Below are 18,512 nucleotides of genomic sequence, written 5' to 3'. Positions count from 1 at the left end.
AATTGATGTATTTGTTTGCAGAACTTGGGATGAGCTAAAAATGTATCCATGTTAGAGCAGAAAAAACCTTATACATTTATTTTAACTTTTTTATTCTTTGTTTTGTTACCCATCACTCTAGAACTGGCAAGAGAACTGGAATTTAGTGAGGTTGATATCCAATTGGTGAGAACAGAGAATCCTAATTCCCTCCAAGAGCAAAGCCATGCCTTGCTGCAGCGCTGGGTAGAGCGGGAAGGCAAACATGCCACAGGTACATTGCGTGTAGGTCTGACAGATTTGAATTGACATTTGGAAGGTACTGAATGCACTTAGCCTTTTACTTTCATGCACTCCAGGTAATTATGAGAACATCTCCTGTGCAATGTAGATTCAATATAATTATACATTTGCAATTTTAATTGAATGCGCTTTTCTTTTCTTTTTTACAATATATTAATGATTGTTAAATCCTTCCACAGAGGATTGTCTGATTAGGAGACTAACCAAGATCAACCGCATGGACATCGTCCATCTTATTGAAACCCAGATGAACAAGTCAGTTCAAGAGCAGACCTCAAGAACTTATGCAGAGATAGAGAAGACACTGGATCACAGTGAAGGTAGTAACATCTCCTAACACTTAACTCAGCAACCAGTTTGAAAGCTCTATCACACACCAGGCTGTATTTGTGTGTTTGCTAGCATTCTTATTTATCATGTGTGTTTTTCAGTGTCAGTGGCCCTATCTTCAGTGCAAGAGGATGCAGACAGCCCCAGAGTTGTAAGAAGGGTTGAGTCAGACCGCAGACCACCCCCAGCTGTTTCTGAAGAGGATCTCTCAGTTGCTTCCTTACTGGATATTCCTTCCTGGGCAGAGCCTATTGGACACATCCACTCCGAGAGCATGCATGGTGACCTGTTGGAGGAGCTCGAGATCCCACAGTAATTGATTGATTTGAAATTATTCCTGAATCTGTAATACACGTAAGCAGAGTAATATAGTTTCCACATCATTTGACGTGCTTTAACTGACAGCCACACAATTTAGGCACAAAGACAAACGCTGACAAATAGAACAGTGTAATTTCCTGTCACAGAGAGGTTGCAGGCCCCATGGCAATTGTATGTGGGTGTTGCTGTTTAGTCTTGTTAGATTAGAGCTTTCACATATCACATTCATCCATATTCATATTTTGTGACCTCGACTTCTTTTTGTGTTACAGTGAATTGAACCCTAACCTCTGGACCTCTGAGGATGTAATTACAGAGGAAACCACAAGTTACGACAACTTGGATGAGCAAGTAAGTATGCTTGCGACTTCAAAAGAAGCAGCACCGGAGAGCCAAGTAACTCAGGTTTTTGACCCCAAAGTGAAAGACCAGAAAGATTGCTGCAGTGTTGATGTTCATGTCACCGTGCCGTTCCAAGGTGGTACTCAGTGCCAAGTCAAAGATGACTCCAGCCAATCCTTACCATTGAAGCCGTGTTGTTGTGAAGATGAGCAAGGGCAATCACCTGAAATTCTGAAGTTACCATCATCTATATCTATCAAAGACTTTGGTTTGAGCCTATCAGAGTCAGACCAAGCTGAGACTGACTTCAATGAGCTTTGTGATGAGTTTTTCAATCCACCACAGTATGCAGACGCTGCTAAAACCATTGTCAGAAGAATTTCTGACAACCCTAGACTGTTCCACCAATCAGCTTTGGCCATGACTGAAGATGACGTAGATGTAGCTCAAAAAAGCAAGCTCTCTCTGAAGAGTACTGATGAGATCACAGCCCAAGTACTGTCTGGTCATGACAAGATACCACAGCCTTTAGATGTGAACATGGACTTTAAACCTTTCAAGTCAAGCAAGGAAGAAAATACGAAATCCCAAGTGCACGGTGATGGGTATCCAGAAAGCCTGCCCTTCATTGATGATTTCATTGAACCCATTTTTTCAACAGCAAAGTACAGAATGGTGAAACCATTCAAAATGATGATACCAAAGACCAAAAGTGGTCCAGCTCACATGGCTTGTGACTCAACTGATATCAACCATCTTGCACAACTATCACCTGAAAAAGATGTAACATTACATTACGCTTCTATAGAGAATAGCCCTTTGAGCCCTGATTATTTGGCACATTTTTCAGAAAGGGATTGCCGGCCATCCTCACCCGATTCACAGACTTCTCAGTGCAGTTTCTCATTTCTTGAACTCTTGCTCTCAGAACCTATACGCGCCCAACTTTTGTGTCAATATTGTGATTATTATTTACTATATTCAGGAGGGAATCCACTCTCACCACTACTGACCTCAGCTCCTCACACTGCAGTATACAAAGAACTGGGTGAGGGGAGCTCTTTGACACCAGATTTAGTAGCTTCAGATCACTTGCAATATTCCATGAATGCTCCTTCATCACCTCTTAATGAATGGTTGGATGAAAAAAGCACAGATGCACATGATTTATTGGCATGTCATACGAAAGCTGAAGAAAGGGCATCTCTGTTAACAACCGTTATTTCACCAGCACAATATCTACCACATGCAGATGTCAAAGGTACCCATATTCCAGATTTAGGCTGTTCAAGTCAAACAGAAAAGTTATTTGAGCGAAGGCCGCTGTCATCTAAACCACCAAAACAACAGCTGAAAAGTAGTCAATCCTTCCTTGATTACTGGTTTTGTAAGTTTGAACCACAAATACCTGAAAACATACCATCACAGGGTCAGTCACAACTGCCTACATCCACACCAATGATCTTTAACATGGTAAAAAGACCAAAATACATTTTAAAATTTACAAATAACTCCCAAGAATCTGCAACGTCAGTTGAGCACTGTTCTTGGTCTCCTTGCATGACATTTGGCCCAATGAAGAGTGAACACTGTAACTATTACTTACAGTACTCTGAAAGTGCACCGTTATCACCTCATTCAACACTGTTAGATGTTGAGCATTCAGCATGTTGTCTCGAAGAACTGTTAAATGAAACCAGATCAGAGCCCCAGCAGTCGTTTTCATCAGACCTTGAACTTGATAAATTATTTAGTTCCAGGGCATTGTCCCCAGAATCAGTGTCTTCTGATCTTGACTTATTGCTCCTGAAGGACTGGTTGGCAGACTTTAGAGCATCTTCCCCTGAATCTGATGCATTTCAAAGTCAACATCGTTGCCTCTCTCCTGATTCACCTGTTCCTCAATTCGGATCTTTCCACATTGGTTACGATGTGGAACCGTCAAGGTACCAGTCGTTTACGCCAGAATCAACGTTGTCAGAATGGGAAGACACTGATTTGTGTCTGGAGACCCTGTTTGATGATACCAGACCGGAGTCCCCACAATCAGTTTTATCAGATTTTGAACTTGACAAATTATTTAGTTGCAGGGCATTGTCCCCAGAATCAGTGTCTTCTGATTTTGACTTTTTGCTCCTGAGGGACTGGTTGGCAGACTTTAGAGCATCGTCCCCTGAATCTGTGGTGTCTTTTGAGCAGCAGTCTTTTTCCACGTACATGACATCCACCCAGATGAAGGGTCAACACTGTAACTATTACTTACTGTACTCTGAAAGTAGACCAGTATCACCTCTTTCAACGCTCTCAGATGTTGAGCATTCAGGATGTTGTCTCGAGGAATTGTTAGATGATACCACATCAGAGCCCCAGCAGTCGTTTTCATCAGACTTTGAACTTGATCAATTATTTAGTTGCAGGGCATTGTCCCCAGAATCCGTGTCTTCTGATTTCGACTTTTCGCTACTGAAGGACTGGTTAGCAGACTTTAGAGCATCTTCCCCTGAATCTGTGTTTTCTTTTGAGCAGGAGTCTTTTTCTATGTACCTCACATCTAACCAGATGAAGAGTCAACACTGTAACTATTACTTACTGTACTCTGAAAGTAGACCAGTATCATCTCTTTCATCGCTCTCAGATGATGAGTATTCAGAATTTGGGATAGAGGAATTGTTCGACGCTAACAGACCAGATTCCCCTGATTCCCTTACTTTACAAGTTAACTCTAAGCACACAAATGTAAATATAACTACATTTCCATCATTGTTCGCTGCAAGACCTTTTACATATGCAGATGTTGTGCGCGGCATTACACATGAAAAACAAGCAGAGGGTTTTTTGGTTTCCAAACCATTACAGTTCACACATATCCGCCCTCCATCAAAGTTCGTTGACGAGGAGTACACTTACTCCTACATAGACGACTGGCTTACCAATATAAGACCACTGTCTTCCGAGTCAGTGGTGTCTCTAAGTGATGATAGGCCCCTCTCTCCTGATTCACCTGTTCCTCAGTTCGGCTCTTTTTGGAACGGTTATAATGTGGAACCATCAAGGTACCAGTCGTTTACGCCAGAATTAACATTGTCAGACTGGGAAGACACTGATTTGTGTCTGGAGACTCTGTTTGATGATACCAGACCAGAGTCCCCACAATCAGTTTTATCAGACTTTGAACTTGATAAATTATTTAGTTGCAGGGCATTGTCCCCTGAATCTGTGTCTTCTGATTTTGACTTTTTGCTCCTGAAGGACTGGTTGGCAGACTTTAGAGCATCTTCCCCTGAATCTGATGCATTTCAATGTCAACATCGTTGCCTCTCTCCTGATTCACCTGTTCCTCAGTTCGGATCTTTCCACATTGGTTACGATGTGGAACTGTCTAGGCACCAGTCATTTACGCCAGAATCAACATTTTCAGACTGGGAAGATACTGATTTGTGTCAGGAGAGGCTGTTTGATGATACCAGACCAGAGTCCCCACAATCAGTTTTGTCAGACTTTGAACTTGATAAATTATTTAGTTGCAGGGCATTGTCCCCAGAATCTGTGTCTTCTGATTTTGACTTTCTGCTCCTAAAGGACTGGTTGGCAGACTTTAGAGCATCGTCCCCTGAATCTGTGGTGTCTTTTGAGCAGCAGTCTTTTTCTACGTACATGACATCTAACCAGATGAAGAGTCAACACTGTAACTATTACTTACTGTACTCTGAAAGTAGACCAGTATCACCTCTTTCAACGCTCTCAGATGTTGAGCATTCAGGATGTTGTCTCGAGGAATTGTTAGATGATACCAGATCAGAGCTCCAGCAGTCGTTTTCATCAGACTTTGAACTTGATAAATTATTTAGTTGCAGGGCATTGTCCCCAGAATCAGTGTCTTCTGATTTTGACTTTTTGCTCCTGAAAGACTGGTTGGCAGACTTTAGAGCATCTTCCCCTGAATCTGATACATTTCAATATCAACATCGTTGCCTCTCTCCGGATTCACCCGTTCCTCAGTTCGGATCTTTCCACCTTATGTACGATGTGGAACTGTCTAGGCACCAGTCATTTACGCCAGAATCAACATTGTCCGACTGGGAAGATACTGATTTGTGTTTGGAGACCCTGTTTGATGATACTAGACCAGATTCCCCACAATCAGTTTTATCAGACTTTGAACTTGAGCGATTATTTAGTTGCAGGGCATTGTCCCCAGAATCTGTGTCTTCTGATTTTGAATTTTTGCTCCTAAAGGACTGGTTGGCAGACTTTAGAGCATCCTCTCCAGAATCTATGGTGTCTTTTGAGCAGCAGTCTTTTTCTACATACATGACATCCAACCAGATGAAGAGTCAACACTGTAACTATTACTTACTGTACTCTGAAAGTAGACCAGTATCACCTCTTTCAACGCTCTCAGATGATGAGTATTCAGGATTTGGGATCGAGGAATTGTTCGACGCCAACAGACCAGATTCCCCTGATTCCCTCACTTTACAAGTTAACTCTGAACACACAAATGTAAATATAACTACGTTCCCACCATTGTTCGCTGCAAGGCCTTTTACATATGCAGATGTTGTGCGCGGCATTACACATGAAACACAAGCAGAGGGTTTTTTGGTTTCCAAACCATTACAGTTCACACATATCCGCCCTCCATCAAAGTTTGTTGACGAGGAGTACACTTACTCCTACATAGACGACTGGCTCACCAATATAAGACCATTGTCTCCTGAGTCAGTGGTGTCTCAAAGTGATGATCGGCAGCTCTCTCCTGATTCACCTGTTCCTCAATTCGGATCTTCCCAAATCGGTTACGATGTGGAACCGTCAAGGTATGAGTCGTTTACGCCAGAATCAATGTTTTCAGACTGGGAAGACACTGATTTGTGTCTGGAGACCCTGTTTGATGATACCAGACCAGAGTCCCCACAATCAGTTTTATCAGACTTTGAACTTGATAAATTATTTAGTTCCAGGGCATTGTCCCCAGAATCTGTGTCTTCTGATTTTGACTTTCTGCTCCTGAAGGACTGGTTGGCAGACTTTAGAGCATCTTCCCCTGAATCTGATGCATTTCAATATCAACATCGTTGCCTCTCTCCGGATTCACCCGTTCCTCAGTTCGGATCTTTCCACCTTGTGTACGATGTGGAACTGTCTAGGCACCAGTCATTTACGCCAGAATCAACATTGTCCGACTGGGAAGATACTGATTTGTGTTTGGAGACCCTGTTTGATGATACTAGACCAGAGTCCCCACAATCAGTTTTATCAGACTTTGAACTTGATCAATTATTTAGTTGCAGGGCATTGTCCCCAGAATCAGTGTCTTCTGATTTTGACTTTTTGCTCCTAAAGGACTGGTTGGCAGACTTTAGAGCATCCTCTCCAGAATCTATGGTGTCTTTTGAGCAGCGGTCTTTTTCTACAGACATGACATCCAACCAGATGAAGAGTCAACACTGTAACTATTACTTACTGTACTCTGAAAGTAGACCAGTATCACCTCTTTCAACGCTCTCAGATGATGAGTATTCAGGATTTGGGATCGAGGAATTGTTCGACGCCAACAGACCAGATTCCCCTGATTCCCTTACTTTACAAGTTAACTCTGAACACACAAATGTAAATATAACTACGTTCCCACCATTGTTCGCTGCAAGACCTTTTACATATGCAGATGTTGTGCGCGGCATTACACATGAAACACAAGCAGAGGGTTTTTTGGTTTCCAAACCATTACAGTTCACACATATCCGCCCTCCATCAAAGTTTGTTGACGAGGAGTACACTTACTCCTACATAGACGACTGGCTTACCAATATAAGACCATTGTCTCCTGAGTCAGTGGTGTCTCAAAGTGATGATCGGCAGCTCTCTCCTGATTCACCTGTTCCTCAATTCGGATCTTCCCAAATCGGTTACGATGTGGAACCGTCAAGGTATGAGTCGTTTACGCCAGAATCAATGTTTTCAAACTGGGAAGACACTGATTTGTGTCTGGAGACCCTGTTTGATGATACCAGACCAGAGTCCCCACAATCAGTTTTATCAGACTTTGAACTTGATAAATTATTTAGTTGCAGGGCATTGTCCCCAGAATCCGTGTCTTCTGATTTTGACTTTTTGCTCCTGAAGGACTGGTTGGCAGACTTTAGAGCATCTTCCCCTGAATCTGATGCATTTCAATATCAACATCGTTGCCTCTCTCTGGATTCACCTGTTCCTCAGTTTGGATCTTCCCACATTGGTTACGATGTGGAACCGTCAAGGTACCAGTCGTTTACGCCAGAATCAACGTTGTCAGACTGGGAAGACACTGATTTGTGTCTGGGGACCCTGTTTGATGATACCAGACCGGAGTCCCCACAATCAGTTTTATCAGATTTTGAACTTGATAAATTATTTAGTTGCAGGGCATTGTCCCCAGAATCCGTGTCTTCTGATTTTGACTTTTTGCTCCTGAAGGACTGGTTGGCAGACTTTAGAGCATCGTCCCCTGAATCTGTGGTGTCTTTTGAGCAGCAGTCTTTTTCCACGTACATGACATCCACCCAGATGAAGGGTCAACACTGTAACTATTACTTACTGTACTCTGAAAGTAGACCAGTATCACCTCTTTCAACGCTCTCAGATGTTGAGTATTCAGGATGTTGTCTCGAGGAATTGTTAGATGATACCACATCAGAGCCCCAGCAGTCGTTTTCATCAGACTTTGAACTTGATCAATTATTTAGTTGCAGGGCATTGTCCCCAGAATCCGTGTCTTCTGATTTCGACTTTTCGCTACTAAAGGAATGGTTGGCAGACTTTAGAGCATCTTCCCCTGAATCTGTGTTTTCTTTTGAGCAGGAGTCTTTTTCTATGTACCTCACATCTAACCAGATGAAGAGTCAACACTGTAACTATTACTTAATGTACTCTGAAAGTAGACCAGTATCACCTCTTTCATCGCTCTCAGATGATGAGTATTCAGAATTTGGGATAGTGGAATTGTTCGACGCTAACAGACCAGATTCCCCTGATTCCCTTACTTTACAAGTTAACTCTAAGCACACAAATATAAATATAACTACATTCCCATCATTGTTCGCTGCAAGACCTTTTACATATGCAGATGTTGTGCGCGGCATTACACATGAAAAACAAGCAGAGGGTTTTTTGGTTTCCAAACCATTACAGTTCACACATATCCGCCCTCCATCAAAGTTCGTTGACGAGGAGTACACTTACTCCTACATAGACGACTGGCTTGCCAATGTAAGACCACTATCTTCCGAGTCAGTGGTGTCTCTAAGTGATGATAGGCCCCTCTCTCCTGATTCACCTGTTCCTCAGTTCGGCTCTTTTTGGAACGGTTACAATGTGGAACCATCAAGGTACCAGTCGTTTACGCCAGAATCAACATTGTCAGACTGGGAAGATACTGATTTGTGTCTGGAGACTCTGTTTGATGATACCAGACCAGAGTCCCCACAATCAGTTTTATCAGACCTTGAACTTGATAAATTATTTAGTTGGAGGGCATTGTCCCCTGAATCCGTGTCTTCTGATTTTGACTTTTTGCTCCTGAAGGACTGGTTGGCAGACTTTAGAACATCTTCCCCTGAATCTGATGCATTTCCATGTCAACATCGTTGCCTCTCTCCTGATTCACCTGTTCCTCAGTTCGGATCTTTCCAGATTGGTTACGATGTGGAACTGTCTAGGCACCAGTCGTTTACGCCAGAATCAACATTTTCAGACTGGGAAGATACTGATTTGTGTCTGGAGAGGCTGTTTGATGATACCAGACCAGAGTCCCCACAATCAGTTTTATCAGACTTTGAACTTCATGAATTATTTTGTTGCAGGGCATTGTCCTCAGAATCAGTGTCTTCTTATTTAGACTTTTTGCTCCTGAAGGACTGGTTGGCAGACTTCAGAGCATCTTCCCATGAATCTGATGCATTTCAAAGTCAACATCGTTGCCTCTCTCCTGATTCACCTGTTCCTCAGTTCGGATCTTCCCACATTGGTTACGATGTGGAACCATCGAGGTACCAGTCGTTTACGCCGGAATCAACATTTTCAGACTGGGAAGATACTGATTTGTGTCTGGAGACCCTGTTTGATGATACCAGACCAGATTCCCCACAATCAGTTGTATCAGACTTTGAACTTGATGAATTATTTAGTTGCAGGGCATTGTCCCCAGAATCAGTGTCTTCTGATTTTGACTTTTTGCTCCTAAGGGAATGGTTAGCAGACTTTAGAGCATCTTCGCCTGAATCTGTGTTGTCTTTTGAGCAGCAGTCTTTTTCTACTTACATGACATCGAACCAGATGAAGAGTCAATACTGTAACTATTATTTACTGTACTCTGAAAGTAGACCAGTATCAACACTTTCAACGCTCTCAGATGATGAGTATTCAGGATTTGGGATCGAGGAATTGTTCGACGCCAACAGACCAGATTCCCCTGATTCCCTTACTTTACAAGTTAACTCTGAACACACAAATATGAAAGTAACTACGTTCCCATCATTGTTTGCTGCAAGACCTTTTACATATGTAGATGTTGTGCGTGGCATTACACATGAAAAACAAGCAGAGGGTTTTTTGGTTCGCAAAGCATTTGAGTTTACACATATCCGCCCTCCATCAAAGTTTGTTGACGAGGAGTACACTTACTCCTACATAGACGACTGGCTTACCAATATAAGACCATTGTCTCCTGAGTCAGTGGTCTCTCAAAGTGATGATAGGCCCCTCTCTCCTGATTCACCTGTTCCTCAATTCGGATCTTCCCAAATCGGTTACGATGTGGACCCGTCAAGGTATGAGTCGTTTACGCCAGAATCAATGTTTTCAGACTGGGAAGACACTGATTTGTGTCTGGAGACCCTGTTTGATGATACCAGACCAGAGTCCCCACAATCAGTTTTATCAGACTTTGAACTTGATAAATTATTTAGTTGCAGGGCATTGTCCCCAGAATCAGTGTCTTCTGATTTTGACTTTGTGCTCCTGAAGGACTGGTTGGCAGACTTTAGAGCATCTTCCCCTGAATCTGATGCATTTCAATATCAACATCGTTGCCTCTCTCCGGATTCACCTGTTCCTCAGTTTGGATCTTTCCACATTGGTTACGATGTGGAACTGTCTCGGCACCAGTCGTTTACGCCAGAATCAACATTTTCAGACTGGGAAGATACTGATTTGTGTTTGGAGACCCTGTTTGATGATATCAGACCAGATTCCCCACAATCAGTTTTATCAGACTTTGAACTTGATAAATTATTTAGTTGCAGGGCATTGTCCCCAGAATCTGTGTCTTCTGATTTTGACTTTTTGCTCCTAAAGGACTGGTTGGCAGACTTTAGAGCATCCTCTCCAGAATCTGTGGTGTCTTTTGAGCAGCAGTCTTTTTCTACGTACCTCACATCGAACCAGATGAAGAGTCAACACTGTAACTATTACTTACTGTACTCTGAAAATAGACCAGTATCACCTCTTTCAACGCTCTCGGATGATGAGTATTCAGGATTTGGGATCGAGGAATTGTTAGACACTAACAGACCAGATTCCCCTGATTCCCTCACTTTACAAGTTAACTCTGAACACAAAAATGTGAAAGTAACTACGTTCCCATCATTGTTTGCTGCAAGACCTTTTACATATGCAGATGTTGTGCGCGGCATTACACATGAAACACAAGCAGAGGGTTTTTTTGTTTCCAAACCATTACAGTTCACACATATCCGCCCTCCATCAAAGTTCGTTGACGAGGAGTACACTTACTCCTACATAGACGACTGGCTTACCAATATAAGACCATTGTCTCCTGAGTCAGTGGTCTCTCAAAGTGATGATAGGCCCCTCTCTCCTGATTCACCTGTTCCTCAATTCGGATCTTCCCAAATCGGTTACGATGTGGACCCGTCAAGGTATGAGTCGTTTACGCCAGAATCAATGTTTTCAGACTGGGAAGACACTGATTTGTGTCTGGAGACCCTGTTTGATGATACCAGACCAGAGTCCCCACAATCAGTTTTATCAGACTTTGAACTTGATAAATTATTTAGTTGCAGGGCATTGTCCCCAGAATCAGTGTCTTCTGATTTTGACTTTGTGCTCCTGAAGGACTGGTTGGCAGACTTTAGAGCATCTTCCCCTGAATCTGATGCATTTCAATATCAACATCGTTGCCTCTCTCCGGATTCACCTGTTCCTCAGTTTGGATCTTTCCACATTGGTTACGATGTGGAACTGTCTCGGCACCAGTCGTTTACGCCAGAATCAACATTTTCAGACTGGGAAGATACTGATTTGTGTTTGGAGACCCTGTTTGATGATATCAGACCAGATTCCCCACAATCAGTTTTATCAGACTTTGAACTTGATAAATTATTTAGTTGCAGGGCATTGTCCCCAGAATCTGTGTCTTCTGATTTTGACTTTTTGCTCCTAAAGGACTGGTTGGCAGACTTTAGAGCATCCTCTCCAGAATCTGTGGTGTCTTTTGAGCAGCAGTCTTTTTCTACGTACCTCACATCGAACCAGATGAAGAGTCAACACTGTAACTATTACTTACTGTACTCTGAAAATAGACCAGTATCACCTCTTTCAACGCTCTCGGATGATGAGTATTCAGGATTTGGGATCGAGGAATTGTTAGACACTAACAGACCAGATTCCCCTGATTCCCTCACTTTACAAGTTAACTCTGAACACAAAAATGTGAAAGTAACTACGTTCCCATCATTGTTTGCTGCAAGACCTTTTACATATGCAGATGTTGTGCGCGGCATTACACATGAAACACAAGCAGAGGGTTTTTTTGTTTCCAAACCATTACAGTTCACACATATCCGCCCTCCATCAAAGTTCGTTGACGAGGAGTACACTTACTCCTACATAGACGACTGGCTTACCAATGTAAGACCGCTGTCTCCGGAGTCAGTGGTGTCTCAAAGTGATGATCGGCCCCTCTCTCCTGATTCACCTGTTCCTCAATTCGGATCTTCCCAAATCGGTTACGATGTGGAACCGTCAAGGTACGAGTCGTTTACGCCAGAATCAACATTGTCAGACTGGGAAGACACTGATTTGTGTCTGGAGACCCTGTTTGATGAAACCAGACCAGATTCCCCACAATCAGTTTTATCAGACTTTGAACTTGATAAATTATTTAGTTGCAGGGCATTGTCCCCAGAATCTGTGGCTTCTGATTTTGACTTTTTGCTCCTGACGGACTGGTTGGCAGACTTTAGAGCATCTTCCCCTGAATCTGATACATTTCAATATCAACATCGTTACCTCTCTCCGGATTCACCCGTTCCCCAGTTTGGATCTTCCCACATTGGTTACGATGTGGAACCGTCGAGGTACCAGTCGTTTACACCAGAATCAACATTGTCAGAATGGGAAGATACTGATTTGTGTCTGGAGACCCTGTTTGATGATACCAGACCAGATTCCCCACAATCAGTTTTATCAGACTTTGAACTTGATAAATTATTTAGTTGCAGGGCATTGTCCCCAGAATCTGTGGCTTCTGATTTTGACTTTTTGCTCCTGAAGGACTGGTTGGCAGACTTTAGAGCATCTTCCCCTGAATCTGATACATTTCAATATCAACATCGTTGCCTCTCTCCGGATTCACCCGTTCCTCAGTTTGGATCTTCCCACATTGGTTACAATGTGGAACCGTCAAGGTACGAGTCGTTTACGCCAGAATCAACATTTTCAGAATGGGAAGATACTGATTTGTGTCTGGAGACCCTGTTTGATGATACCAGACCAGATTCCCCACAATCAGTTGTATCAGACTTTGAACTTGATAAATTATTTAGTTGCAGGGCATTGTCCCCAGAATCAGTGTCTTCTGATTTTGACTTTTTGCTCCTGAAGGACTGGTTGGCAGACTTTAGAGCATCTTCCCCTGAATCTGATGCATTTCAAAGTCAACATCGTTGCCTCTCTCCTGATTCACCTGTTCCTCAGTTTGGATCTTCCCACATTGGTTACGATGTGGAACCGTCGAGGTACCAGTCGTTTACACCAGAATCAACATTTTCAGAATGGGAAGATACTGATTTGTGTCTGGAGACCCTGTTTGATGATACCAGACCAGATTCCCCACAATCAGTTTTATCAGACTTTGAACTTGATAAATTATTTAGTTGCAGGGCATTGTCCCCAGAATCTGTGTCTTCTGATTTTGACTTTTTGCTCCTAAAGGACTGGTTGGCAGACTTTAGAGCATCCTCTCCAGAATCTGTGGTGTCTTTTGAGCAGCAGTCTTTTTCTACGTACCTCACATCGAACCAGATGAAGAGTCAACACTGTAACTATTACTTACTGTACTCTGAAAATAGACCAGTATCACCTCTTTCAACGCTCTCGGATGATGAGTATTCAAGATTTGGGATCGAGGAATTGTTAGACACTAACAGACCAGATTCCCCTGATTCCCTCACTTTACAAGTTAACTCTGAACACAAAAATGTGAAAGTAACTACGTTCCCATCATTGTTTGCTGCAAGACCTTTTACATATGCAGATGTTGTGCGCGGCATTACACATGAAACACAAGCAGAGGTTTTTTTGGTTCGCAAAGCATTTGAGTTTACACACATCTGCCCTCCATCAAAGTTCGTTGACGAGGAGTACACTTACTCCTACATAGACGACTGGCTTACCAATGTAAGACCGCTGTCTCCGGAGTCAGTGGTGTCTCAAAGTGATGATCGGCCCCTCTCTCCTGATTCACCTGTTCCTCAATTTGGATCTTGCCGAATCGGTTACGATGTGGAACCGTCAAGGTATGAGTCGTTTACGCCAGAATCAATGTTTTCAGACTGGCAAGACACTGATTTGTGTCTCGAGACCCTGTTTGATGATACCAGACCAGAGTCCCCACAATCAGTTTTATCAGACTTCGAACTTGACAAATTATTTAGTTGCAGGGCATTGTCCCCAGAATCTGTGTCTTCTGATTTTGACTTTTTGCTCCTGAAGGACTGGTTGGCAGACTTTAGAGCATCTTCCCCTGAATCTGATACATTTCAATATCAACATCGTTGCCTCTCTCCGGATTCACCCGTTCCTCAGTTTGGATCTTCCCACATTGGTTACGATGTTGAACCATCGAGGTACCAGTCGTTTACGCCAGAATCAACGTTGTCAGAATGGGGAGATACTGATTTGTGTCTGGAGACCCTGTTTGATGATACCAGACCAGATTCCCCACAATCAGTTGTATCAGACTTTGAACTTGATAAATTATTTAGTTGCAGGGCATTGTCCCCAGAATCAGTGTCTTCTGATTTTGACTTTCTGCTCCTGAAGGACTGGTTGGCAGACTTTAGAGCATCGTCCCCTGAATCTGATGCATTTCAATATCAACATCATTGCCTCTCTCCTGATTCACCTGTTCCTCAGTTTGGATCTTTCCACATTGGTTACGATGTGGAACTGTCTCGGCACCAGTCGTTTACGCCAGAATCAACATTTTCAGACTCGGAAGATACTGATTTGTGTTTGGAGACCCTGTTTGATGATACCAGACCAGAGTCCCCACAATCAGTTGTATCAGACTTTGAACTTGATCAATTATTTAGTTGCAGGGCATTGTCCCCAGAATCTGTGTCTTCTGATTTTGACTTTTTGCTCCTAAAGGACTGGTTGGCAGACTTCAGAGCATCTTCTCCAGAATCTGTGGTGTCTTTTGAGCAGCGGTCTTTTTCTACGTACATGACATCGAACCAGATGAAGAGTCAACACTGTAACTATTACTTACTGTACTCTGAAAGTAGACCAGTATCACCTCTTTCAACGCTCTCAGATGATGAGTATCTAGGATTTGGGATCGAGGAATTGTTCGACGCCAACAGACCAGATTCACCTGATTCTCTCACTTTACAAGTTAACTCTAAGCACACAAATGTGAAAATAACTACGTTCCCACCATTGTTTGCTGCAAGACCTTTTACATATGCAGATGTTGTGCGCGGCATTACACATGAAAAACAAGCAGAGGGTTTTTTTGTTTCCAAACCATTACAGTTCACACATATCCGCCCTCCATCAAAGTTCTTTGACGAGGAGTACACTTACTCCTACATAGACGACTGGCTTACCAATGTAGGACCACTGTCTTCCGAGTCAGTGGTGTCTCAAAGTGATGATAGGCCCCTCTCTCCTGATTCACCGGTTCCTCAATTCGGATCTTCCCAAATCGGTTACGATGTGGAACCGTCAAGGTACGAGTCGTTTACGCCAGAATCAACATTGTCAGACTGGGAAGACACTGATTTGTGTCTGGAGACCCTGTTTGATGAAACCAGACCAGATTCCCCACAATCAGTTTTATCAGACTTTGAACTTGATAAATTATTTAGTTGCAGGGCATTGTCCCCAGAATCTGTGGCTTCTGATTTTGACTTTTTGCTCCTGAAGGACTGGTTGGCAGACTTTAGAGCATCTTCCCCTGAATCTGATACATTTCAATATCAACATCGTTGCCTCTCTCCGGATTCACCCGTTCCTCAGTTTGGATCTTCCCACATTGGTTACGATGTGGAACCGTCAAGGTATGAGTCGTTTACGCCAGAATCAACATTGTCAGAATGGGAAGATACTGATTTGTGTCTGGAGAGGCTGTTTGATGATACCAGACCAGAGTCCCCACAATCAGTTTTATCAGACTTTGAACTTGATAAATTATTTAGTTGCAGGGCATTGTCCCCAGAATCAGTGTCTTCTGATTTTGACTTTTTGCTCCTGAAGGACTGGTTGGCAGACTTTAGAGCATCTTCCCCTGAATCTGTGGTGTCTTTTGAGCAGCAGTCTTTTTCTACGTACCTCATATCGAACCAGATGAAGAGTCAACACTGTAACTATTACTTACTGTACTCTGAAAGTAGACCAGTATCACCTCTTTCAACGCTCTCAGATGATGAGTATTCAGGATTTGGGATCGAGGAATTGTTCGACGCCAACAGACCAGATTCCCCTGATTCCCTCACTTTACAAGTTAACTCTGAACACACAAATGTGAAAGTAACTACGTTCCCATCATTGTTTGCTGCAAGACCTTTTACATTTGCAGATGTTGTGCGTGGCATTACACATGAAACACAAGCAGAGGGTTTTTTGGTTCGCAAAGCATTTGAGTTTACACATATCCGCCCTCCATCAAAGTTCGTTGACGAGGAGTACACTTACTCCTACCTAGATGACTGGCTTACCAATTTAAGACCACTGTCTCCTGAGTCAGTGGTGTCTCAAAGTGATGATCGGCCCCTCTCTCCTGATTCACCTGTTCCTCAATTTGGATCTTGCCGAATCGGTTACGATGTGGAACCGTCAAGGTATGAGTCGTTTACGCCAGAATCAACATTGTCAGAATGGGAAGATACTGATTTGTGTCTGGAGACCCTGTTTGATGATACCAGACCAGATTCCCCACAATCAGTTGTATCAGACTTTGAACTTGATAAATTATTTAGTTGCAGGGCATTGTCCCCAGAATCAGTGTCTTCTGATTTTGACTTTCTGCTCCTGAAGGACTGGTTGGCAGACTTTAGAGCGTCGTCCCCTGAATCTGATGCATTTCAATATCAACATCATTGCCTCTCTCCTGATTCACCTGTTCCTCAGTTTGGATCTTTCCACATTGGTTACGATGTGGAACTGTCTAGGTACCAGTCGTTTACGCCAGAATCAACATTTTCAGACTCGGAAGATACTGATTTGTGTTTGGAGACCCTGTTTGATGATACCAGACCAGAGTCCCCACAATCAGTTGTATCAGACTTTGAACTTGATCAATTATTTAGTTGCAGGGCATTGTCCCCAGAATCCGTGTCTTCTGATTTTGACTTTTTGCTCCTAAAGGAATGGTTAGCAGACTTTAGAGCATCTTCGCCTGAATCTGTGTTGTCTTTTGAGCAGCAGTCTTTTTCTACTTACATGACATCGAACCAGATGAAGAGTCAACACTGTAACTATTACTTACTGTACTCTGAAAGTAGACCAGTATCACCTCTTTCAACGCTCTCAGATCATGAGTATCCAGGATTTGGGATCGAGGAATTGTTCGACGCCAACAGACCAGATTCACCTGATTCCCTCACATTACAAGTTAACTCTAAGCACACAAATGTGAAAATAACTACGTTCCCACCATTGTTTGCTGCAAGACCTTTTACATATGCAGATGTTGTGCGCGGCATTACACATGAAACACAAGCAGAGGGTTTTTTGGTTTCCAAACCATTACAGTTCACACATATCCGCCCTCCATCAAAGTTCTTTGACGAGGAGTACACTTACTCCTACATAGACGACTGGCTTACCAATGTAAGACCACTGTCTTCCGAGTCAGTGGTGTCTCTAAGTGATGATAGGCCCCTCTCTCCTGATTCACCTGTTCCTCAATTCGGATCTTCCCAAATCGGTTACGATGTGGAACCGTCAAGGTACGAGTCGTTTACGCCAGAATCAACATTGTCAGACTGGGAAGACACTGATTTGTGTCTGGAGACCCTGTTTGATGAAACCAGACCAGATTCCCCACAATCAGTTTTATCAGACTTTGAACTTGATAAATTATTTAGTTGCAGGGCATTGTCCCCAGAATCTGTGGCTTCTGATTTTGACTTTTTGCTCCTGAAGGACTGGTTGGCAGACTTTAGAGCATCTTCCCCTGAATCTGATACATTTCAATATCAACATCGTTGCCTCTCTCCGGATTCACCCGTTCCTCAGTTTGGATCTTCCCACATTGGTTACGATGTGGAACCGTCAAGGTACCAGTCGTTTACACCAGAATCAACATTGTCAGAATGGGAAAATACTGATTTGTGTCTGGAGAGGCTGTTTGATGATACCAGACCAGAGTCCCCACAATCAGTTTTATCAGACTTTGAACTTGATAAATTATTTAGTTGCAGGGCATTGTCCCCAGAATCCGTGTCTTCTGATTTTGACTTTTTGCTCCTGAAGGACTGGTTGGCAGACTTTAGAGCATCTTCCCCTGAATCTGTGGTGTCTTTTGAGCAGCAGTCTTTTTCTACGTACCTCACATCGAACCAGATGAAGAGTCAACACTGTAACTATTACTTACTGTACTCTGAAAGTAGACCAGTATCACCTCTTTCAACGCTCTCAGATGATGAGTATTCAGGATTTGGGATCGAGGAATTGTTCAACGCCAACAGACCAGATTCCCCTGATTCCCTCACTTTACAAGTTAACTC

General features: G+C 42.9%; 2 protein-coding genes across 8 annotated transcripts in view; one reads left to right on the top strand and one right to left on the bottom strand.

The window, feature by feature from the left end:
* Positions 1-18,512, bottom strand: part of camk2d2 (calcium/calmodulin-dependent protein kinase (CaM kinase) II delta 2) — a 209,253-nt gene that overhangs the window by 124,349 nt on the left and 66,392 nt on the right. The window lies entirely within an intron of this gene.
* Positions 1-18,512, top strand: part of ank2a (ankyrin 2a, neuronal) — an 82,447-nt gene that overhangs the window by 51,394 nt on the left and 12,541 nt on the right. For all 7 annotated transcript variants that reach the window (XM_068591830.1, XM_068591827.1, XM_068591829.1 and 4 more), the window contains 4 exons: positions 122-253; positions 462-602; positions 714-924; positions 1,206-1,284. In XM_068591830.1, the coding sequence (XP_068447931.1) occupies positions 122-253; positions 462-602; positions 714-924; positions 1,206-1,284 (563 nt within the window). The remainder of the gene's footprint in view (positions 1-121; positions 254-461; positions 603-713; positions 925-1,205; positions 1,285-18,512) is intronic.

The sequence above is a fragment of the Clinocottus analis genome, unplaced genomic scaffold, assembly GCF_023055335.1.
Source record: "Clinocottus analis isolate CAN_PGR_092001 unplaced genomic scaffold, fCliAna1.0.p SCAF_26, whole genome shotgun sequence".
Lineage (NCBI taxonomy): Eukaryota > Metazoa > Chordata > Actinopteri > Perciformes > Cottidae > Clinocottus > Clinocottus analis.
This window is presented reverse-complemented; position numbering and strand designations above follow the sequence as displayed.